Below are 25,318 nucleotides of genomic sequence, written 5' to 3' on the forward strand. Positions count from 1 at the left end.
CCAACGCAGCATCTCAGGCTGCTCCTCAAGTAGCACCAAAATGCTACACAGTCCCATTGTGTTCAGTGGGGCTTACTCACAGGAAAGTGTGTATAAGATTGTGGCCTTTGTCTTCACTTTATTAGCTTTACCTCCCCTGCTGGGATTCCAATGTTGACGTTGTTCACTGCCACAATCCTTCGGCGGGGATGATGATAGACCTTGGTGAGATTCTGAAGCTGTAGCATGTCATAGTTTGCTTGACCAGATGTGACCCGCTCTCTTTCTGCTCGGACATCCTTGTCTTCATCATCATCATTGTCATCATCATCAAGTAGTTGCTTGCCATGTACTTTGTTAAACAAGAATCTAGAACAGTGGAAGTCATATAGAATTAGTTTTGTGGGAGAAACACAGCTAGAGAGCTCTGCTAGAGCTTGTTATTCTTGTGTCCTCAAAGTCAAATTTAGGAATGACAGAGGATTATGTGCTTCAAAAATGATGACTTTCATGGAATACAAATCTTCCTAAATTTAGATGTTCTCTGTTTTTCCCCCAACTAAATCTGTGATATTAAATCGGCTTAAGTTAAATAACTCCATGTGTAAAAGGCTTTCTAGAACAGGCTGAAGAGTTATGTCCCTGTCAGATGCATAGACTTGTTTTTGGATTTCCAGAATCCTGATCATTCCTCCCTGTTGTGTAATAAGACAATGTTCTGAAAGGATAGCTTTGTCACACAATGTAAAAGGCAGACTGCAATGGAGAGAAAGTAGAATTGGGCAATTAAAAAAGAATTTTTAAAAAACATTTATATTCCGCCTTTCCCCTTTAAAAAAAGAATCCAAAATGGCATACAACATTTCTTTAAAAAATCCAATATTAAAACACAATGACAATCAATCAATTACAAATTAGCAGCAAGAGAAAACCCAAGCTCAGAGCATCACAGCAATACAGAAAAGGATGAATGAAACCAAAAAGTCTTCAAATTATCCCAGAGCATTGATAGATTGGAGGCCAATCTCAATTCAGAAGGGGGGGGGATGCCAGAACTGTGGCATCATTATGGAGAAGATTATCCCCTGAATCACAACAACGGAGCTTCAGACAATGGCCCCTCCAGATGATCTTAAGGACTAGACCATTTCCATGTGCAAGAGACAGCTCTTCAGATTCCTTCAACAACATTATTAGCTATTACTATAATCATAAACAGTTATCGAAATTATTCTGGTTATATAATCAGCTCTTTGAGAAAACATTTTACAAATCTATGGTGTTATCATAAACAATAAACCACAACTATTATGTCCTGGTCAATTCATCATTCTGTTTCTAATTTTTAATCTCTAATTTGAAGCACCAGGATTACTTACTCTAATACATTATACCAGAGTTTCTGAATCATCCCATCATCAATCAAGAGGCGGATTGAAAAAAATATGGTCCCCTGCACGAACATTCCAAGCAGCTTGGAACTTGTCCTGTCCAACTCAAAGGTTTTGTCAGGGTAAACCACTCCATATGCTTCCAGGAAACCCATGATGGCTTGATACTGCGACAGTTCGATCAACCCATATCCAAAACAGAATTGTGGGAACATCAAGAAAACATGCCTCAGTGTTTCAGCAAGATCATGCAAACCCTGAAAGAAGTAAATTATCTCTGGTTAATGTATGTTTATTCTCAGATTATAAAATAGAATTCTGTGTGAAGTTTTGAGTTTAATAAAAAAAAGTCTGCCATTATGATAGGACAAGTGTTGATGGTGAAGACAGTGTGTTTATTGCAGAGACCCTCTGGGGTGTGTGCACATGTATAACTCATAAAGACACATTGGTGGTGCCCTCCTCACCAGTGAGCCCCTCTCTGTGGAAACTTGGCCAATGATCATCAAGAGAATGGGGTAGATTTCCCCCTCCCTCAGTGATGCATTTAAGTGCAACCATTCAAGTATATGAGAAATACTTGCTACTCATACTTGAGATTCACATTGGCCTGTGGTATGCAGGTGAGGCAGCTTGCATATGAAACGGATTCATCCCATATAAACCAAAATCCAACTTGACCTGTCTCAAAGATAAAGTGGTACTCAGTACAAACTCCTCTGAAGTAAAGAGCAGGATTTTTTTTTTTCTAAAAGCAAAAATTCCTTTCTTAATACAGATGTTTTATAAAGGAGATGACTAGGGTCAGTGGCATAGCTAACGATCTTGTTGCCTGGTGCGGAGCTCAAAATGATGCCCCGGAAGTGATGCCACTCCTGGGTTTTGTTTTCACACCCACTTTTTTTAAAAAAATGAAAAATAAAACATCTGCCACATCCCTCAAACTGCTTGCTGCCTCCCCCGAGCACCAGCTCCCTCCTACTCATCCCCAAGCCCCTGCAGCAAGGGGCAACAAGCTGCTGCCACTTCTCCAAAGGGAGAGGTCACTCTCCACACCTGTTCCCTCTGAGGCAGACTCCTCCTCCCGTCTTACACTGGGCTGCTAAAGCCCCACCAGCTACACTGGACTATGGAGGGGAGCAGTCGTCTGTCGCTATTGGCACGTGCCCCACCAGCCAGGCACCCTGGACTATGGAAGGGAGGAGCTACATTATCTGAAGCAAGTCCTGTGCGTGTGTGAGGGGAGGTTGGGGCATGCCCCCCCCCGCAAGGTGGCCCTTTTGTTTGGTGGGCAGAGATTGAGCCCTGCAGCTGCCTCGTGGGGGGGGGGGAGGCTTGCTTGCCTGCAGCAGCTGGGGGTGGGTGGGTAGGAGGATTTGGGTGGCCAGGTGGGAAGAAACTGTGCCTGACTGACTGAGGCTGCAATCCTATACACACTTTCCTGGAAGTAAGCCCCATTGGACATAATGGGATTTACTTCTAAGTAGACACAGATAGGATTGTGCTCTGAAGTCGCACCAGAAACAGCAGTGATGCACCTCCCCCTCCGTCCCTCCAGCTGCTGCCACTGATAGGAAAACAATAGAGGTGAGAGTGGTGGAGGTGGTTGGAAGCCCCATCAGGGAAGCTCCCTCACCTCAGCACCTGCAGGCCTCAATGGGGCAGCTGTTGGTTTTTGGTAGGGGGCCTGCGGTGTTTCCCCCCGTACTGAGTTGCCCCACAAAGGTCCTCCACAGCCCTGCCAAGGTCTCAGGCACAGTGCAACAGAGCCGCAAACTTTCCCCACTCAGTGTTTGCCATCGCCACCTCAACCTTCTGAGCTCTGCCAAGGACAAACAGGTGGCGTGTCCCTTCGCCTCTCCTTCTCGCCCAAGTGCAGAGCGAGGGCAGCTCAGGTGGGGCTTACCCAAGCCCCCTGTTCCTTTCCGGTTGCTGGAGGTTGCTGTGGAGGGGGCAACAGTGTAGTCCCTTGCCTCACGATCATGCAACTTACACTCGGCTGCTGGCGAGGCCTGCAATCAAATGTAAGTCGTGCATACATGCGCGGCAATAACAACGGACTACTGTTGCCTCCCCATCGTCAAATGGCAGTGCTGCAGCAGCCCAATGTAACTTATGCGCGAGCATAGTTGCCTTGATGTTGCCCCCCAACAGTTGTAGCCTGGTGCATTTGCTACCCTCTGCATCCCCTTAGCTACGCCACTGACTAGGGCTCGTACCTGATCAGTAGCCTTTTCTTGAGAAAGTAGAAACACAATTGAATGAGTGATGATTGTGTTGACGCCAAAGAATAGGTTGATGCAGACATAAACTATAAAGGCCATTCCTGTTTCCTTGAAGATTCCGGCCAGCAGGTACATCCATGAAAATGTTGCATATCTGCAGAACATCACCAAAATGAACAAAAAGTGTAATAAAGCACAAGACCATCACAAACAGCAAAGTACTTTATTTATTGACAGACTCTTTCAGCCAGATTGTTTGTGAGCTGATTCTTCTTTCTTGTCAAGGAGAAATTTTGTTATTTATCCTCAAAGAACGTACTTGCATGACTTTTAAGAGGGGACAAGGTGAAAATGGATAATAAAAACCGTTTGTTGTTTTCTTGAAATATATAATGAGTGCAAAAAGTTTAGGAAAGAATCATGTTGTTTCTAGGATGACCCATAATGCACCTGAGTTGAAGAGGTCATTTAATAAGCCACTTATTGAAGTCTCTCTGATATTAATTATTTATTATTTTATTTATTTATTCCTACCTTCTACTCAAATAGGCCTACAATAGGAATCATACAAACCAAGTGATTTTTATCACTTCTAAAATTACAAATACCTCACTATAATATGCTAAAAAGCCACAGAGCCTCTACAGAAAGCTCTGACTTCCCTGCTTTTTAAAAATGTTATTTATTAATTCATTTATTTGTCTCATTCTGTTCTCATAAAACATAGGTGAAAGACTGTGGGCCCAATCCTCTCCAATTTTCCAGTGCTGATGCAGCCATGCCAATGAGGCATGTATTGCTTACAGTAATAGGGGAGCAGTCATGGAGGTCTCCTTCAGGTAGGGGGACATTTGTTCCCTTTCCTCAGGGCTGCATTGTGGCTGCACTGACACTGGGAAGTTGGATAGGATTGGGCCCTATGATGATTATATCTGAGTTTCATTTAAACGGGGCCAGAGAGGAAGGATGGGTGTCAATTAATTCCAAAATGTTGCAATTGTACACTGCCTTTCATACAATATAAGTTTTTAAAAAAGAGAGAAAAGAGAAAAATATATGGAGTAATACAGAAAGACCGAAATTTATTCCTCAAAGGGGTAAATACTAAATAGATAGAATAGATAGAATTCTACTATAATTCTGATAGGAAGCATTAGTTTTCTTTCTAAAGGCTGACTGATCCACCTCTGATGGGCCCATCTTGGTCTGATCAATGAGGAGCCTTCTTATGTTCTTAAACAGATATGTGAAAACCAGGAATACCATCATTCCACAGGCATTCATAAGAGACACAGGGCCAAATCCTACCCAACTTTCCAGCCTTGGTGTAGCTATGCCAATGGAGTGTGTGCTGCATCTTGCTGTGGGAGGGTAGTTATGGAAGCCTCCACAAGGTAAAGGAACATTTGTTTACTTACCTCGGAACTGCACTGCAGCTGCATTGGTGCTGGAAAGTTGGATAGGATTGGGCCCACAGTCACAAAGCCAAAAAGTTCTACACAAGACTAGAGCTAGGTGTTTTTGTTTTCAATCCAGATAGCATTAAACTGAATCAAGTCCTTACCCAAACAGGAAAAGAAGGAGGAATACAGCCAACAGGTTATTATTATTGCAGAACGCTGGTATCTGAAAAGCCCAAATTACTCCTAACGAGAGTGTAACAGGTATCAGAAAGTAAACCTGTGAAATGATAATAATTACAAAACTTTATCATAAGCCTAGCACTAAGTCAATTTATTGTAGCAACACATGCACATTACATACAGAATAGATTTGGCTGCAAATTTGGCAGCATGCCAATTACTGTGTTTCCCTAGGGCACATAGAATCACTGTAATTTACTCTGAAATAAATACTCCACTGTTGCCCCCCATTGTTTGCCCAAAATCACAGTCACCACTCCACATAGGGTTACCCACAAGATTAAAAACCAATGGACTTTCCTTAGAGCTGTGGCAATTTACACTCCAGTGTTATAAGAGAGCACACCCTCTAAATAATTTTTTTTTAACAAAAGGAAGGCTCACCAAATGATGTGGAGAGTCTTCAGTTGGAGGCAGAGAATGGTTTTTAAGAGAGATGAAAGTGGTTTGTCAAACAGATTTGAAACAATACAAAATTTTGCAAAACTTAGTTTGCTGAAAGCAAAAGCAGTTTGAGCATATACAGCACAAGCAGTAATTCCTTCTTTTACACCAGCATCAACTCTCTGATCTTGTTTGGCTGTACTTGTCGTAAGAAAGCAAAAGTACAGTTTGGCTGTACTTGTCGTAAGAGGCGACTGAACAGCCACCGGGTAGATGGGACTCGTTAGCCTGGGAAGGCAGCTCATCTGAGAGAAGGAAAACTCTGATCCCAAACCTCCACTGCCTTGTGGCTACATCCAGTTATGGAAAAGGCTTCAGGAGTCAACCTTGAGGCAAAATCCGGAGCTGGAGTCCCCGAGGCAGTTCATGGCTGAACACAGTCACGTTCTGGCAACTCCTGCGACGCCGCTGGACCAACCGTATTGGCCTCTGCCTTTCCATTGGACCATTTCAGCGACGTGGAGAGGGGGGATTTGCTGCATGGGTAACAGTCTATCCTCCATATCTACTTTACCCAGGCTTCGCGCACTGGAGAGAAAACTCTGTTCCCACTATTCAGAGCGCAATACCATAGTCTTCCGAGACTGAAGGATGCCAACAAGATCAACTCTCTGAAAAAAGTTTCTCTAGCCTTACATGATTTCTTCCATAACACAAATGTGTTCAGCCTTGGAAAAAAAATACTTTTTTTTTTTTTTAAAAGGTCAGAAAATGCGTTGAGGTGGGAAGATTGCATCCCCCCTATTATGGGGGGGGGGAGAGATTATGGCTAGAGTGGGTTTGATTACTCTCCATCTCCTGAAGCTTTCCTTAAATCAATTAATAAATTAATTCCCTATATAAAAATAAAATAGGCACCAGTCCTCCCCAATTCTCTGATGTTTTCCCTCATCCATTTCCAGCTATTGGTACTACATATGGAAAAGAATGCAGTGGTATCACTGCCCCAAAGACACCACCAGACAACAGGTTTTTCCAAGTGTCAGGCACACTAAGGCAGCATGTGTGAACCACGCAAACCACAGGAGTCTGTGCCAATAGCCATGCCAGTCTCTGAAGGGCTAGAAAGAATAGTCTAAAACAGTGGTCACTGCACACTGCGGTTGCAGAAACATGCACACTGCATGGGGCTTCTCTTCCTGCTTCCAGTTTAGAAATGAGCAGTGGCGTCACTGGGGTTTGTGTAACCCAGTGTGAGCGGACAGCACGTCACCCCTACGATGGACCTCCTCCCATGCAGTGGGCAGGGCAATGCCGTAGACTGTGGGCATGGTGATGTACCATTGCCCTGCCCCCGCTGGTTTTTTGGTTACAACTTTTGATAGAATTGAGATATTTCAACATGGTTGTTTCATTGCATTCTGCATGAAATTGCACATTGATATATAACATGATGGTATTATTCAAAAATGCCAACATTCAACCCAGCAGTGTCTTTTCTAGTGGCTGTTGGCTGGTGTTCTTTTGCATCTTTTAGATTGTGAGCCCTTTTGGGACAGGGAGCCATTTAGTTATTTGATTTTTCTCTGTAAACCGCTTTGTGAACTTTTAGTTGAAAAGTGGTATATAAATCCTGGTATTATATTATTATTATTATATTATTAATATAACAACAACAACAACAACAACAACAACAACAACAACCAAACAAACAAACAAACAAACAAACAAACAAACAAACAAACAAACAAACAAACAAACAAACAAATAAATAAATTTTGGCCAGTAGTGGTGTCCCCCCCCCCCCATGTAAATCACCCAGTGGTGCAATGGTGCAGTGGTACAGATTATTATATTATATTATTAATATAATATAATAATAATAATAATAAATTTTGGCCAGTAGTGGTGTCCCCCCCCCCCCATGTAAATCACCCAGTGGTGCAATGGTGCAGTGGTACAGATTTTCTCTGTAAACCGCTTTGTGAACTTTTAGTTGAAAAGTGGTATATAAATTCTGGTATTATATAATAATAATAATAATAATAATAATAATAATAATAATAATAATAATAATAATAATAATAATAATAATAATTTTGGCCAGTAGTGGTGTCACCCCCCATGTAAATCACCCAGTGGTGCAGCCCGCATCCCACACCCGGTAGTGATGCATGGGAAATGAGTACTCTGTGCAATCCAGCTGCGGAGGAGGCTGCTATCTGGCCTCAAGCTTAAAGGACAAATATGACTTTCCCTCCTCCAACCCAAGTCAGGATCAAGATCCTTTTGAAATATTACTTTTGAACTTTAAAATATACATTGTTAATATTTTTAACTATTCCTTGTTAATATTTTTTTAAAAAATTTTCTCTTTTCTTGTTGGGCAAAGTGAAATAATGTGGACACTCTCCTGACTTCTGCTGGCTTCTGATAAGCAGCAACCTCAAGCGTACACAATATTTTCTCTTAGCAAGGACTGAGAATTGCTTGCTGGCAGGGATTCACTGAGAAGTATAAAGCTGCAGAGTATCACTGCATTAGTTTCAGTCTGCTGAATATTGATTTCAGTTAGATCACTGGGACGCTTTCAGCTGGATGATTTATAAATATGTCATTTCGCAGCAAACATCCAAAGTGTGAAAGAGGCAGGCCTGACACTTAGGTGGGAGTCAGTGGTGTGTCTGGCTAGTTTTTCAGATCCAATGACCTCTGTATGGTTTCTTTCATTCATGCAGGCACACCTGCCAATTAGAACTGTCTTGTGATAACAACCCACCAGAGAAAACAATATTACCCAGATCAGTTTAGTTAGCTGGTTGTTGTCAAGTCATGTACAGTACCAGGCAAACCTGAGTGCTTGATACTACAGGTTGGGCAACTAATGCTGATCTGACTTGTTCCTGTATCCAGCTACTGGGTATGCCTGCAGTTTGCCTAGGCTTTGCAAGAACACTGGGGAGGTACTTCAATGGATCATGTCCTTAAACACAGCATGCACCAGAATAGCTTCTGTCACAAGCTATGAAAAATGAGAGCCAGGATGGTTTAGTGGTTCAGTAATTGGACCCAGACCTGGTAGAGTCAGGTTCAAATCCTCACTTAGCCATGAAGCTTTCTGGGTGATGTTGGGCCAGTCACTCTCTCTGAGCCTCATCTACCTCACAGGGTTGTTGTAAGGGCAAAAGGAGGGAAGACATGATCTACACCACCCCGAGCTTCTTGGAGGAAGGACAGCATTTAAAAAATGAGAAAGTTAAATAAATAAAAACTGACTGAGGAACCAGGATGATTCATTTGGAGGAAATAGTAACTATGCCAATAGAGCAAAACTTTTCAGAATCAGCATATCTTGGGAAAATAAATCATCTGTTTGCTAAAAAGTGGTCTAAGGGTTTGGCTTGGTATATCAAAATTACAGGAAAAAAACTCTGACTCAGCAGAGGATAGGGAGGAATAAAGTTGCTTTTTTGGTTAATTTGGACAATTCTTAATCTTGTCCCATGAGACATTTTTTCAAAAGAAAATCTTAGTCCTCAATTGCATTCCCACCTACAGAGAGGGTGCCAGTATCTTTTCTTCTGTGAGGAGAAAGCAGTTTCATAGGATGACTCACAATCCAATCCTATGCCCCACTGCCTCCATGAGGTACTGTGGCTCCAAAATGGCCACGCTGTATCCTGCGGGGCTGGGGCCGGAGTCTCCTTGGGGTAAGGGAACAAATGTTCTCTTACAGCCACAATGAATCTCATCAAAACTGTGCCACACAAATTAAGCTATACAGGTGCAGCCTATTTATCCACGGATTTTTTTATCTGTAGATGGGGTGGGGGTACTGAAAGTCACACACACCTTTGCATCCTTTGCCCTGAACTGGCCTCTCACTCCCTTTCCAGGCAGCCCAAAACACTGCAAAAAGGCTCTGCCTTACCCAGGCAGGGAATCGCCCTGGAAGATGTTCCCCTTTCGAAGGAACAGTAACATTCCTGGACCCCTGAGCCAGCAAAGAGGTTGAAGAGGGGGGCAGAAAACCCCGTGTAACCAGAACACGTGCAGCAAGGTGGAGCTCTCACACTCACACTTGTTGGCAGGTGTGGTAGCAACAGAGGGGATTGCATTTTTAAAAAAACCATCCCTGAATTCCCCCCCAGATGATGCAGGCAATCACCGACACAAGCAAGCCTTCCCACCAAGCAAAGCATGAGATATAGCTTACGATCCTCTCCACACTTTCCTGGGAGTAAGCCCCACTGACTACAATGGCGCTTACTTCTGAGTAGAAACACATCGGGCTGGACTCTGAAAAGCTCAGCATCCCACCTGTGAAAGAAGTGGGACAGCTGGCAACGGGGAGGGCTCAGGAGGGGGAGGCAGGAGGGGGAAGAGAGGTGATTGCTTTAAAAAACCCAGGGAGTGTTTGCTGAATTCCCCCCCCCCCCCGATGATGCAGGCTCTCCTGCTCCAGCAAGCAAGCCTTGGGAAGCCTTGGAGAGACAGGTGAGGGTGAGCAGAGAGCCAGACTACAAGTCCCAGAATGCTCCAGGGCAGAGGAGCTTCCACGATGGTGGCCAGGGAGGGCTGCAGGAGCGGCAGCAACGAAGAGGAGGAGGAGAAGAACCTGCAGCGCTATTGGGAGGCCGCCTGGGACACAGAGGCTGTGTCTGGGACATAGAGGCTTCCCAAGCAAGCTCAGCATCCCAGCTGTGAAAGAAGCAGGGCAGCTGGCAACAGGAGGTCTGAGTACGGAGCAGAGGGGATTGAGAACAGCTGCCTTAGTTTCAAATTCAAAAACCTTTATTGGCATGAACCTTAGTTTCCTTCCATCCAGAAGTGTCAGGCTGCAGCATATTTGCATCTATGGCATTTAGCACAACACGTTTTTTGTTAATCGCGCTGAGTCACAGAACAGAACTAACGTGGATAAATAGGCTCCACCTGTATATAGCAGGGGTGGTCAAACCATAACTCAAGAGCCACATGCAGCTCTTTCATGTATAATGTATGGCTTGCAGAAATATGTTGGCTGATATGCAAATATTTTTGCATCACAATTACTATAGAAGGTAAATAAATTTTTTTCAAGCTTTAAGATTATTTAATAGGTATAAACTCAGAGTCAGCTGAATTAAAACATATGTTTAAAGTTCACAGTGAGTAAATATATTTAAGAATAAATTCTTCTTAAATATTGCACAATCACATCTCTCTTGTATCTCTCAAATATTTGAAGTTTATTGTAAGTGGCTCTCATGTTAAGCAAGTTTGGCCATTCCTGCTATATGGAGTATTTCACTGTGCTGCGTCTTCATTTTTTTCCTGAAAACGACAGCATCATCTGTGAAATGTTTTGAATGTTTGTGAAAATAAGCTATTGTTGAGGATATAGCAGCAGAGAAAAAATAAGCAAAACTGAAACAATGTAAAGTTTTCAAAAAAACTATACAGTGGGTCCTCTTTATCTGTGGATTCAGAACCCGCAAATTTGACATGACACAGGTTCTGAACCTACAGGGAGGACCCAATGAGAACCTCCGAGACGCATCCGGAACCTTGTTCCAGTTGTAGTTGGGAAACTTTCAGAGCCCCATAGAGGCCGCATATGGCCTCTACAGGCCTTAGAATGGTTCTGGACATGTCTGAAACCTTGTTCTGGTTGCATATGGAAGTCAGACTGCAGATTTCTGTATCTACGGGAGTCTGGGAATGAATCCCCTGTGGATACCAGGGTCTAACCTGTAAAAGAAAAGTTATGATGATGATTTAAAAACATTTTATGGGGAAAAACCATGGTTCACAGTATCTGTGTGAAGATTTTCTCCTTGATTAAGTAGACTATCCCTAACATTAACAAAAGTTTTCTGTGATGGAGTTTTGAAGACAGGGTCACAGGCAGGCAGCCCTTACATTAGGAGCCATTACTTATCGCTCTTAAGAAAATACATACCATTGGATGACATTTAGTCCTGCCTTTTTGGCTTTGCCTCTGTGCAATTTAACCTAAAGGCATTTTTTCCCTGCCAACAAGTTAAAAATAAATTGAAGTCATGACCTTAATAGCACACTGATGTTTTATAAATGTGCTGAGCTTTATGCGTACAGTACAGACCCCAAAAGGGCCCATGTTTTAGCATATATACACTGCAATCATACTAATTCTAAATAGTTTAAAATGTCCTTGTACAAAGTTAATACAGTATTATGTGGGTCAAAGTAATAATAATCAATATTAAGTCAAAGAAGGTTCAAGGCAAAACTGAATATTGCATTTCATGATGCAGTTTCCATGCTGCTCTTCATCACATGTTTAAGAGATAAACTTACCAAGTCATAAATGAAGTTAGTCACCCAATAGCTTGTCACACCAATGCCGGAGATATGTTGCAGTTGTTTTGCCTTAGTTTGATGTTCCTTTACCACATACAGCACAAAGCTGGCTGTAGTGATAGAGTAGCCAATCAGGACAGACATGGACACTATAATATCCAGTAAACTGCTAAGCCTGAAGGGGAAGAAGATAAGCAAAAAAGCAGATATAACATTTACAAGGCTGTTCTAATCCAGAGATCACTTTCCATATCAGGACTGGTTGTGATAATGCCTCCCAAGATAGTTTGTCCCAGTGAGTTGGATTCTTGGGCTACCAGCACCAAGTGGGAGGAAGCAGACTCCTCACTCAAGAGACCTAACAGAATTTCAGTTCTTGTAAATCTATGACGTAGTCCTTGCTAGTCAAAGCACCCCACTCCATATTTCTGTGAATTAGGTCTAATTAAAGGCAGTAAAGATTTAGACTGCAGGTGAAGGCTCACATAACTGAATGCCACTCCATATTAAAAATTAATAAATCCCTCTATATTGAATATTAAATGTCACAGGAAAGGGTCCTAATACAGCTGGTTCTCTTTATCTATCCACAGGGATTTTTAAAATGATGCATTGAGGAACATTCCATCACACACACCCTTGCCTGTAGACTAATCAGGTACAGCCCAAATGCTAGTCTCACTCCTCAGTGAGATTCTAGGTCTATGAGATTACTATTAACCTTGCCTCATTGTTTTTTCTTGCTGATGGCAACAGACACAGAAATATACTTTTGAGTCTAACCCTAATACTTCTGCTGACCTAACTTGCTCACCAGCAACAACTCTAGGGAATCTCTTATTCTTAATTGTTTGGTTTCTTGTATTGCACCAAACCTCACTGAAGGGTTGCTGGTGGCCCAGGAGACTTCTTCCTGCTGTTTAGAGTCTCTGGGGCCAGGATCCTGGATTCAGATAAACACAAGTGGGTCTTGGACCAAATTACATGAAATGGCAAATTTGATTCTTATTCTTCCCAATGGATTCATTTTAAAAATGAAGTACCCTGATGGCTGAAATCAAGACCAGAGAGATGACCATTAGCAGAAGGATTGGGCCTTCTTAATGCTTTCTGTTCTTCTCATTTGTCTGCTCAACAATGTTCCATCCCCATTTGAGTTACAATTTTTGAGAAGAAAAATTATAGGAAAGAGAATAAGTAGTGCCTCCTTCCTTCCAGTGCTTCCTTCAGTCTTGATTAAAGCTTGGGCAATATTTTGGGCATCATCTGGTTCAGAATGACCATCTTGACTGGTTCTGAAGTCTTCCACTGGTTGCTTTTTGTTTTTTAAAAAAAGGTTGGGAGGAAGAATTGTGAAACAACCAGTCTCACATAATTTGGCCCTCACTCATCAAAATTTGGAAGAATTTCAGGGCCAGTCATACACCTAAATGTGAAAAGAAATGTTGCAGATAGGTCATGCTCTTCGACGAATATCTTTTGGTGGGTCTTCTTCACAAAAGCGTTTTGGAACCACTGTAATATAGTGCACAATGCTTGGAAGATAGAGCATCATCATTTGAATTCAGAGCAGTAAATGGCCTGAGAGCACCTCATCCTATATCACTGGTGAACCAAAACGTCAAACTAGATGCAACAGTGACAGACCCAACTTGAATCTCATTGAGCTGCAGCTGTCTCAAGCTCTCTACCCCAACCAATTGACCAAAAAGTTCTTTTATTGTGCTCTGATGCAATCCCTGTTCAGAGCTGGTCAGACTGACCCAGGATGCCCTACAAGGTGTCCAGCTCTGGGGCATGATTGATACTTAGCTACTATAGTGTGCTGGCAGCACACTGTTCTCTGTGGCAATGACTGACTCAGTTCCACTCCCTGTTGGCTAGTGTAACAGATTGTGCTGCCTTCTGGATCATCGGGAATAGACCAGGGTAGGCCATCTGCTGGTGTGTCTCTTGCAAGTCAATTCTAGAGAGGACAATGCTAAAAACAACAGCTTACATGGCTTGTTCTTGACTCTCCCCACCAGGATATGGATGAGTAACAACAGAAATACCTAGACAAAGAACAAAAGGATTTTAAAGTTCTTTTAAAAATGGCTGTATACATTACAGGTACTGAATCACAAAGAGATTAAGAGCATCAACCTTAAAATGACCTCTGCATTGGATACCACAGTAACTCATCTAGGATTAATTCTTACAATGTTTGATACAATTCATCTAGTGAATGATCTGGAAACACCTAAATCTCCACTGAGCATGAATAGATTGCGGTAGGGAATGGTGATTTACTGCTTGCAGATATAGCCAGAAATTCCCTTTCCTGGTTCTGAATGGGAAACTTGACCTGGGAAACCATTCAATCAGTCCAACAAAATGAACTTAATTCTGGAGAGAATGTTCCTGCTGAAAATCAGAGAGGGGAGTTCATTTTTTCATAAGGGGTTTCCTCTTAGGAGAACACTGCTTCCTTGATTAAAGAATAGAGCTGCAGAATTTGGGGGGGGGGACCACCTCCTATGAAAGTTGGGGCAAAAAATCACATTATAGGCCCAAACAAGGCAGTTTCCTGTCCTCAGAAGGGCAAAGGGAGGAACTCCCACCTTTTCCAATGGGCAAGTGTTCTTGGGATTCCTCTAGACCAGGGGTGTCCAAAGTTTTTGGCAGGAGGGCCACATAATCTCTCTGACACTGTGTCGGGGGCCGGGGGGAAAAGAATTAATTTGCATTTAAAATTTGAATAAATTTGAATAAATTTACATAAATGAAAATATTAAAGATGAACTTATATGAATGAATGGAGGTCTTGCAATAGTTCAAGACCTATAAAAGATCTTGCACAAAGCAAGGCTGACCTTTCCTTTGCTGCCACTACTGCATCACAGACATGAAACAGCAAGCAGTGGAGGAAGCCCTCGTCCCACAACTCACAAGAGAGGTCAAACAGTTGCCCTCACGCTGACAGCAGTTGCGTTGGGCCAGTGTGGGATTCAACAAATCTCCAAAGGTCCAGAGGCTCGTTGGAGACTGGGGGCTCCCCGAAGGCTGCATTGAGAGGCCTCAAGGGCTGCATGTGGCCCCAGGGCTCGAGTTTGGGCACTCCTGCTCTAGACCAATGGTTCCCAACCTTTAGGAAGGCTATGGACCACTGAGACAAAAACTGAAATTGTCATGGACCACATGTAATCCCCCACCCCCTGCACACAAAAATTACAATTAAATTTGTAATAAATATTTATTAGAATTATAGAGAAGATTTGTGGGCTGCTGCTTTTGTTGTCAGCTGCAGCTGTGGGTGATCCATTCTCCACCTTCTCTGGTGGTTCATGGGGAAGCGTTGCCTGAGAATGGACCACCCACAGCCAGTACTTCAGAGACTGAAGGCAACTTTTTTTTTTTCTGAGACCTCGTGGACCACTTCGCAGGGTCTCATGGAGTACCCGTGGTTCGCAGACCATGAGTTAGGAACCAGTGCTCTAGACACAGAAAGTCTGCCAAAGGATGACTAGCAGTGTGAAAGGAAGTTGCAAAGAATGACATGGTAAGTCCTGAGATGCATTTGTATAGAGTCAGTGGAAGCTGGGGTTAGCCAGCTCTCTGAAGATCAAGTTAGTCCCAGTCAGAATAATGTGCATATTCAACTTCCTTTCAAGAAGTGTGAAATACATAACAAACATCCACATTGATTCTAGAGATTTAATTCTAAAAATTTTACTAGAAGAGCTCATGCGCCTGAGTGTTGATGTTCTGTTCAGTTCTGTTGCCCGAGTTTCCACATCCAAATCGGAACATACCCCCAAAATGAAAATTCACTCAAAATTTGAAAAATAAGATCTTAGAATGGTCTAATGTTATATTCCCATCATGCTCACTGCCTTTTTTGTTTTCTGTGTTTGGATAGCCTTTTCAAAAAGAGGCTTTATACAAAGAGTAATAAGAATAAGAAAACAAGACCACTGAAGAAAGACAGAATCGCAAGATGTTTCTCACAGTTCATTGGAAAAAAAATTATCTTAAGTGCATTGGCCCCCTCATGAAGGGGAAAAAAAATCTTCCGTTTGTAACAATGAAGTACAAACAACTAGAAAGCATTTTTCTGCTATCAAACATAAAGGCGATACAGTTTGACTAAGCTGTTAATGCTCCTTCACTATAAAGCCATTTTCTCTTTACTGCAGCTTAGGCTAGAAGTCAAAATTTCCATTTCAATACATATTTTTTTGAGGCTTGGAAGAAGCGGCTGCACAATATACATAAGTCGAAAGCCATTATGATTTGCTTAGTGACAGTGTAAAAAGCTCTTTTTATGTGCCTTTTTAAATATATGAAGACGAAGTCAGACCTCAAAAGCAGGATTGCCACCTATTTCAAATTGCTAAAATGACAGTGAACTTTTATCAGGCCATTTCAATGGTTCTTAAGCTGTCATTCATTTGTCAAAGCAACAAATGGCTTGGGCTGCCTGAAAGGTGCCGTGGAGAAAGTTCCATCAATTCTGTCTCCAATCAGGTTACACTAAGCCTGTCTATCTATAGCTGCAAGTTCACTGTATTTGCTAGTCCTGAGTGCTTGGATATATTTAAGCGAAAAGGCCAGAAATAATTCTTGCTTGTTCACAGGATCTGAGTCTCAAAACAAATGTTTGCTAATTGTTCTTTTGTCCTGCAGCACTAATATAAAATAAAAGTTTACTTGATCAGAAAGATCTAGGAATTTGATAAGCTGTCTTGAAGTTTTACACTTATTAAAAGACATACATAACAATGTCATACTTAACCATGTCATGATGTATTAGGCTGAAACCAAAATCTTCCACCCTGCAGCAGCAAAGTACATTGCTAAGGCGTGCTGAGCACTTACCATATTGGGAGGAGTTTTCTTTCGGCAAGTTGGCACGGAGTATGAAGTTATTCAAACTATTAAGGTAAGCCGGGAGGCTGTGATAACCTTCTGGATTATACCAGACCTACATTTACATTTGAGAGAAAAAAAAACAATAGGAAAAACTTTATTTAAAAATATATATTGCTATGTAATGATATGTTCCTGGGAAAAAGTTCTTCAATGAACTTTTAAGCCTGGATTTGCCTGTTCACTCACTGGATCATCCCCCTGCTGATGCACCTGTCAGTCATTCACACACACACACACACACACACACACACACACACACACTCAGTGAATGCACATTCCATATTCCTTAGAAAGGGGCCCAGGTTCCTGCCAGCATAATGTACACAGACTTGCAGCTTTCTCAAGAATGTTAATGATGGTTGATGAGTGGATGCGCCAGCACTGGGTGGATGGGTTCAGCTATTGTCCCGAAACCCTCTTTCCACAGGTGTTACATGAGACGCAGGCTACTGCATCTCAGGCTTTTCAGTTATAGAATCTCCCTCAAAAGCGGCACTTGCTAACACAGTGGAAGGAATTTGCTGTCTTTTTGCAGTTTGACTCTTCTATGACACTTGATGTTGCTGCTTGAAAATGCCTCACTGAATGCAACTGAAGATGTGGGGAGCATATGGTCATATTCCTGCACTTCTGAGCACATACTCGTAGTGCCTACAGAGCTGAGCAAGTAGCTCAAGTGTCACAGAGGTGCTGAACTGCAAAAATGCAGTAAAGTCTCTGCACTGTGTGAAGTTCTGAACTGCAGACAATTTTTAAGAACAATTTTACTGTAGGAAACAGGGCAGATCCTCCTTAGCTCTCCACTAATTAGGGTTGCTGTCAAAATATATTATATATTGGCAACCTTCAGTCTCGAAAGACTATGGACTCTGAAAGGTGGTTCTGGCACAGCGTCTAGTGTGGCTGAAAAGGCCAATCCGGGAGTGACAATCCCTTCCACACCAGGAGCAAGTGCAGTCTGTCCCTGGTCTGTCTCCCTGGCTATGGGCCTTCCTTCTTTGCCTCTTTGCCTCAGACTGTTGGCAAAGTGTCTCTTCAAACTGGGAAAGGCCATGCTGCACAGCCTGCCTCCAAGTGGGCCGCTCAGAGGCCAGGGTTTCCCACTTGTTGAGGTCCATTCCTAAGGCCTTCAGATCCCTCTTGCAGATGTCCTTGTATCGTAAATATCTTTTGCAAATATCCTTTGTATGCTGTCCAAATAAACAGCCCAATTCTACCTAAATCTCCATGCAGCAATGCAGCAGCACTGGTATAGGTTACACTGTGTGGGAGGGGTGTTTGGGCTGTTGGAGGTCTCCTTGGGCTAAGCCCCAGCAGCTGCAACAAATCAACTTGAACCTGTACCAGTGGTAGAACTGGCACAAGTCCTCACTGATCTGTGTAGATGGATCATGGCCAGGAAGGGGGTTTGGATAAATCTTGCGTCAGCCGCTGATCCCAGCTCTTTCCTGGATCCAATATCGCCACCCCTGCCCTGTTGCCACCCCATTCCTCCCTCCTCCACCCTGTTCAACTCGCCAGTCATCAGGCATATGTAATGCTAACACAGAGTTAAACTACTAAAATTCCATCAACGTGTTCTTCTTAATTCTTTCACCCATCTCAAGATTGTTTGCCCTGTCTCCTGAAAGAGTCAAGTGTCCCACTTCAGGAAACATGATCGAGACAGAAAGAGTCATAATCCAGTGCCACTGTAAGCTGGGGAAGAATTCTCTTTTATAAAAATACACTCAAATGTACAAAAAGACTATAAACATGAAATACCTCCTTTTATGAAGCTACTTCCAGAGCACAGCTCCATCTGAAGAGACGGTGGTGGCTGTTAGGCCTTAAAATAAATTTCCAGTATCTTGACGTGCTGTTTTTTTCCTCCTATCCCTCTTATGTTACAGATTGCAGCTATGTACCCCCTTTATACACTGATTTTTATTTGTTATAAAACTTTTATTGCTAAGAAAAAAATGACAGATACAGGAGATTGATCTAGAAGAACAAGCCAATTGTAGCTGTGAAGGGGAGTCTATTCTCCATCTCACAAAGGTGGTGTATCTTTTCATTTATTAGATTTTTTAAAACACCCAGCTTGCTCTGAAATCTAGTAGCAAAGAGGGAAAATGAGACTGAACAAAAGCAGAACAAAGAAAATGAGATTAATCGCAGTTCAGTGTCCCATGCAAACCCACCATTTTCAGGTTTAGTGGCAGCGGTGCACGCCAGAGGGGGCGTTTGTGGGCGTGGGGAGGGCAGATCAGGTCTGGAAGGGTATGGGATAGGAGGAGCAAGCCTCCAGAATATCCTATCCTCCCTCCTGGACCTGAACACCCTACACAGGACTGCTCAGACTTGCACCAGCTAAATAGCTGGTGTAGATCTGAGTAGCCCCACTGGGCAGGCTGGGGCATTACTCAAGGAGATCTCCAAGGAGACCTCCAGCCTGCTCCTAAACTGCACTGGATATAGCAGAAGCCATGTGGATTGGGATTTTTTTCGGATTAGGCTGTCAAAAATGTACTATGTGAAAGCCCAAAGCCTAATTATCTTTCAAAAACATTGTGATACTATTTTATTTGGGTGGCTAAGATTGAACCAGTTTGGTAGGAAGGTTCTAAGTTTTTATTTAACAATTTAGCAGTCCGTATGCGCATATTTTAAACTTAAATATCACAAACTGCTTTGCCATTTCTTCCAGTTATTCATTCATTATTTTCATGGTAGCAAAACTGCATTCCCCAAAGTTTACCTTGGTGATTGTTCTGTTAGCAGGTACTGGTTGTACATCAAACTGGAGGTCACCAGTCAAGGGTAGCCCAAAACTCCAACCACCATACCTAGACAGGAAAAGCAAAACACCTTAGGCAATGCAGCACTGATATAAGCCACAGAACCGAAATATCCACAGGTTGAAACTGACTTATTCCACAGAGGAAAATGGAACTGTGCAGTTGAACAGACCAATCATAAAATAAACAGCTTTGGGCCCAATCCTATCCAACTTTCCAGCACCGGCGCAGCCGCAATGCAGCCCCAAGGTAAGAGAACAAATGTTCCCATACCTTGAGGAGGCCTCTGTGACTGCCTCCCCACCACAGGATGTAGTGCACCCATTGGTGCTGCACCAGCCCTGGAAAATTGGATAGGATTGGGCCCTATGATGCACAAGTGTTTCTGTCAAGGCAATACCAACAGATAAGCATGACCAAAAAGCCTGAGAAAACACTAAAACTGCAGAGATGGAATACTAAGGTCAAAATCTGATTCACCTGCACAAATGTTACTCATTCAAATGTTCCATTTCATTTCTTTAGCTTTTCAGGATTTAACAGTCTTTAAAGTACAATGAAACAGGACTATAACATTTCCAATATTGCTCTCAGAAAACCTTGTACCTTCAAATGCATGAATCATACAATAAAATTTAAGTTTATATAATTTTTTTTGTTTTATTTGTTATTGCTGAACTTAGAACAAACTAATTACACCTTTTAAATTAGGAATGTTGGGATTCTTAAAGTAACACAAAGCTCATGAAACTTGGGGCCCTTGGACAATATGTGGCATGCCAGCTGTACATTCTAGCTTGCCAAAAGCTTGATGATTCTCCAGTTTATGCAGACTGCTTGGTGTTTGTGCTACATATTACTTTGGCTGTAGATTAACAGGATCATTTCAGGTAAATATGTAAAATCAGAGGAGCAGGGCATCTGTGTGCCATACAGAGAAGTCAGTTGGTACTCTCTGACCACTTGAGCCACTATCCAGTTGCTTCTAGCTTACGCACATTTGATCAAGATGAAATATAAATTTTCAGGACTTTCTCCATGGATTATGAATATTTGAAAATCCTCTTTAAAAAATGAAACCACATTCTCAGGATCCCACAAGTGCTTCCCATGTGAGTCTGGTTACAAGAGACTCCCGCCACCCCAGCTCACCCTTTCATTTAGTTGCTGACTGTAAAATTATGCACACAACATGACATAGTCTTGCTTCTGTAGTATGACTTCAGTAGCTTTTCCCTTGTAAAATATACAAGCACAGTGCACTTGAAGCTAACTTCAGTAATTTGACAGCAGCAGACAGTATTATAAAAAGTGTTTACTAGAAGAGAATCAAACACTTAAGAAATATCCGATTAGGGAGAAATAAAGAAAGAGTAATAGAATATATGTGGTACCTCTTCTGCACAAAGTCTTTGGCGGTAACTAGTAGATAAGTCTCTATATCATGCCCAGTAAGGTTATAAATTGTTCGGGAGGAGAAGGTTTTTTTGTGAGGTGGTAAAGCATCAACTTTGGGGCAGATCTAGGAAGAGAAGAGTATTGCTTTTACAGCTAAAATTTAACAAGTTTTCACAGGCAAAGCATAAAGATATAAAATTATATTGTTTGATCCCAAGCAATTTATCATAATAGCTAAAGTTTAGATAATATTAAACATTAAATATTAAACATTAAACATTAAATATTAAACTACCAAGTGACTTGGTCTCCACCAGATCCTGAGCCCTGTGTCGGGCCATGTGCCCCAACAGAGCAATTTGATTCTGTGGCGGTTCCAGAACAGCCACAGAATCAAGTAGCCCCATTACGAGGCTACTTCCTTTACTCAGGGTAAGGGGATGAATGTCCCCTTCTCCCAAAGGGGGAGCGGCGGCTGCCCAGGGTGTGCTGGATGCCGCAGCAGCCATTTCACTGCTGTGGCAGCCCCACGCTCTGGGCAGCTCAGGATTGGGCTGCAAGTCTCTTAAAATTGGTAAACACAAACAGCATCACACTGTAAGGTTGCAGTCCTGAAATCCTCAACTTTAATGAAATTTAAGTAGCCTAAATATGCATTGGAGTGCAATCCAAGGCTGAAATCTAATGTGCATTAACTCTGAAGTAAGTCCAACTGAATTTAATGGAATTTGTCTCTCAGCAAGCATGCAATGCAGTAGGTGCAACACAATTTAAATCCATAAACTCTGGCTGAGTAGTGCCATGTTTGCATAGCATTCAGTACATCAGGATTCTTTGGATTTTGTAGATGTGAGTATAATAAAAATGAAGTATATTTATCCATACAGTAATAATAATAATAATAATATACAGTATTTATATACCGCCTTTCTTGGTCTTTATTCAAGACTTTATTCAAGGCGGTTTACATAGGCAGGCTTATTAAATCCAGTAGACAGCTGCTGGTTAATAGAAAGCAGAAGCCTATTTTCAGTGACGCAATCAGCAACTCCTGTCACCAATAGCTTATCCAAGGATGAACACGCACTTCAATAGTATGCAATCCAAGTTCATATTTGCAACCCTTGGAGCCTTCCCTTTCACCATGGAATTAGTTCTTAAGGGTCATGAGTCCCTAATGTTTATTTCATATTTATTCCCTCTCATTGAGATCTAACATTACCTGTGTCTTGCCAGTACAGTTGCACACAGAATACTGAGCACTTTGGTTCCCAAAGATCATCCACTCGTTAGGCACAACTTCCTCAAAACATGCTCTGAAAGTAAGCAGATTTTACTTTGACATATCCTGGTAAGCAGGAACACAGATTACACATAGTAATATGCAGGCAGATACTTCTTTAATGTAGGGCACTTGGCAAGAGATCGCCTTTATTTATTGAATCCCCTGAGTGTTCCCAAATTATCCCACTTGCTTCAAGGGTTGCTAAGTTCACTCAGCCCTGCTTGGTTCTTAATGATTCTGCCTACTGCTTTGTCAATCTCTTTTTAGTTGTTGAATTGTGATATTGATTGGAAAGGTCTAATGAAGCCTGCTTCAAGTTGCCTAGCAAGAAGCCCAAGAATTAACATTAAAATAACAAAACTGCCTTGAAAGTAAAAGCAGCCCCATGTCCAGCAGTGGTAACGGGCAAACCATTAATTGGATAATCCTGTGATACTTGATTAATCATGTATGGTCTGCACAAATACTTCCCTAAGCCACAGAAATGTACTAAATCAGTCCAGGAATAATCAGACGGTACTGCCACAGACCCTTGAAGCTTTCTAGCTGACAACCCACCATGTTCTCCCAGCTCAGACAGACTGTAAGAGACTTGTGGATCAACTGATGCTGAAGAAGATTCTCCTACCAATTTCAGCCCTCAAAAAATGGATCAAAATTTTCAGTCATCAAAAAATGGATGTAGCTTACATAACTAGGGTTGCTCCTCTACACACTTCCTTGAGAGTAAATCTCATTGAATGCAGAGGGGGTTACTTCTGAGTAGGCATGCACAGATTTGTGCTTTGAAACTTACTCCAAAGTAAACATGCTTAGGATTGGGTTGCATGGCTGAAATCTCATGCACCTTTTTCTTGGGAATAAGCCACTCAGTGGGGCTTATGTCCAAATAAATACGCATAGGGCTGCATTGCAAGTCCGCATGTTATAGTGCATATTATTTGTCTTTAACCCAGACAGCACATTTAATCAGAACTGACTTTGATGGAACTTCCCAGGTAAATGCAAAGCATTTTTAAAAATGCCTTATTTCACAACCAACTATGTTGCTGGAGACTTGTGCTGAAACCTTTTCTATCTGACACCTAGGAATCACAACTCTACAGATGATCAAAGGGTGTCCTTAATACCTAATGATTACTGATCATTTCCCTTCTCAGATTAGGAAGAAAAAGAAAAAGAAGAAACACTTACAAATAACTTGTATTCAGGCATGTGTTATCTACTCCAGGGAAAGAAAGCACTGAAGCAACCAAAGCATCTGTGGTTTCATTATAATTTCTAGGGTTAAAAAAAAAAAAAGGAAAAAAGGTTAGCTGTATCTTCATGAGAGACAGAATAGATAAGAAATAATGTATAAACTGAATAAAATGAACATAGTGAGTGTCAAATATTTTATATCCCAGTACAGTGAAATGTGGAATAGATGTGAAGTCATAGCTCATAAATATAGGGCTTTTATAAGCACTTGCTTGTGTTCAAAGTTATCCATATAAATGAAATGTTTTGCCAGGTGAAAACTTTAGGCTAGGATCCTGAAATCAGTAAAGAAACTTTGCAGAAAATGCGTTCCCTGAAGAAATGTTGCTAATCCCAACAGTTCTACTCAGGAGTCCTGTTTCAAGTTAAGAACTATCTGTTTTTATTTCATAGGCCAGTTGCAAAGACTCAGTAGGGGATACTTCTGACACAGAGCACAGAAGTTATCCTAAATGGTTCCCAAAACTGTTTCCCCAAACTGCTGCTTAGAATTCAAGCTATGGAAAAAGCAGTTTGGGAGTTCGGCACAGTGAATTTGTTGATAGGAAAAACTACTGGGGAAAAAATGTGCATGCATAAAGGAAGCATAAAGTATCAGCAGGTCTTCTGTCAAACTTCCAAACTCGTTTTCAAACTCAGAAGCAATCACATTGCTAGTAGCAGTGAATTACAGGTATGCACCAATGAATCAAACAGTTAATGCTTCATTGTTTCAAGTTTGGGGAAAGTTTTTATTTATTTTATTTGTTTGTTTGTTTGTTTGTTTATACATACCCTGCATTATTTCCATCACAGCATTTAAAGTGACTTGCAAGTATGTTAAAAAAACATAAAATTAAATATAAATATTTAAAAAACTCCTAAAATCCAAAGGGCAACTTAAAAATCTCATGAAGAGCCAAGAGCAATTAAATGCAGATAAAACCAGCAGAAGGCAATTTCAAAAAAACAGTAGAAAACAAATCATCATAAAAAACTCCAGGTGTCCATATAAAAAACTCAGGCTATAATCCTATGCACCCTTTCTTGGGAGTAGGCCCCACTGAACACAATAGGACTTCTGAGTAGACCTGCATAGGACTGGGCTGTCAAAAGTCTAGAGTAAAAAGACATGTTTTTGGGCCCCACCAGAAAGCCTCTGAGGAGGGACCAGTTCGTAAAGTAAGAGGGAGGGAATTCCACAGAGTTGGTGCCATCCCGGAGAAGGCCCTATTTGTTGCTGCTGCCCCTCCCACCTCCATAGGCAGCAGTACTCATAAAAGGGCCCTCTCCAAAGAGGACAAGCCGGATTGTATGAAATCTTTTAGCCAAAGAAATGTCACCTTTGATGGATATGATGGAAGGATATGTCTTTGGTGCACACTTTCATAGAACTCTTCAAATTGTTGAGATGATCTCACACACTCACATATGTGTATATACATTTGCTAGTTTGGCAATCTGGAGACTCTTTTTTGTCACAGAAGTCAATACGTTATGGGGTGGAAGGTAGTACTATTACCATTTAGTGGTGGCCATAGGAGAAGGGCATGTTCTTATCAATGGGCATCAGAAGCAGGGGGAGGCTGGCTGATTGGCCACCAATACTCTATGTGGGTTCAGAGACTATAGTAAGTAGCTACATAACTGCATTGTTATTAGTAGTAGCTAAGTGCTGACTCAACTTCTTTAATGCTATCTCACAATAAGTCCATGATTTGTTCCACAATAGGATCCAAGAGATCTGTGAACTCTG

At 41.8% G+C, this 25,318-nt stretch overlaps 1 protein-coding gene across 1 annotated transcript in view; it reads right to left on the reverse strand.

Annotated features, from left to right (window-relative positions):
• The window catches only part of ABCA12 (ATP binding cassette subfamily A member 12), a 142,887-nt gene that overhangs the window by 15,718 nt on the left and 101,851 nt on the right, over nucleotides 1-25,318 (reverse strand). Inside the window, exons 35-45 of the mRNA XM_066622088.1 lie at nucleotides 23,518-23,604; nucleotides 22,261-22,354; nucleotides 21,035-21,162; nucleotides 19,601-19,688; nucleotides 16,807-16,912; nucleotides 13,946-14,000; nucleotides 11,944-12,121; nucleotides 5,160-5,275; nucleotides 3,590-3,749; nucleotides 1,359-1,627; nucleotides 132-348 (exon numbers count right to left, since the gene is read on the reverse strand). Coding sequence (XP_066478185.1) covers nucleotides 132-348; nucleotides 1,359-1,627; nucleotides 3,590-3,749; nucleotides 5,160-5,275; nucleotides 11,944-12,121; nucleotides 13,946-14,000; nucleotides 16,807-16,912; nucleotides 19,601-19,688; nucleotides 21,035-21,162; nucleotides 22,261-22,354; nucleotides 23,518-23,604 — 1,498 coding nt within the window. The remainder of the gene's footprint in view (nucleotides 1-131; nucleotides 349-1,358; nucleotides 1,628-3,589; nucleotides 3,750-5,159; nucleotides 5,276-11,943; nucleotides 12,122-13,945; nucleotides 14,001-16,806; nucleotides 16,913-19,600; nucleotides 19,689-21,034; nucleotides 21,163-22,260; nucleotides 22,355-23,517; nucleotides 23,605-25,318) is intronic.

This window comes from Tiliqua scincoides, chromosome 1 (genome assembly GCF_035046505.1).
Source record: "Tiliqua scincoides isolate rTilSci1 chromosome 1, rTilSci1.hap2, whole genome shotgun sequence".
Lineage (NCBI taxonomy): Eukaryota > Metazoa > Chordata > Lepidosauria > Squamata > Scincidae > Tiliqua > Tiliqua scincoides.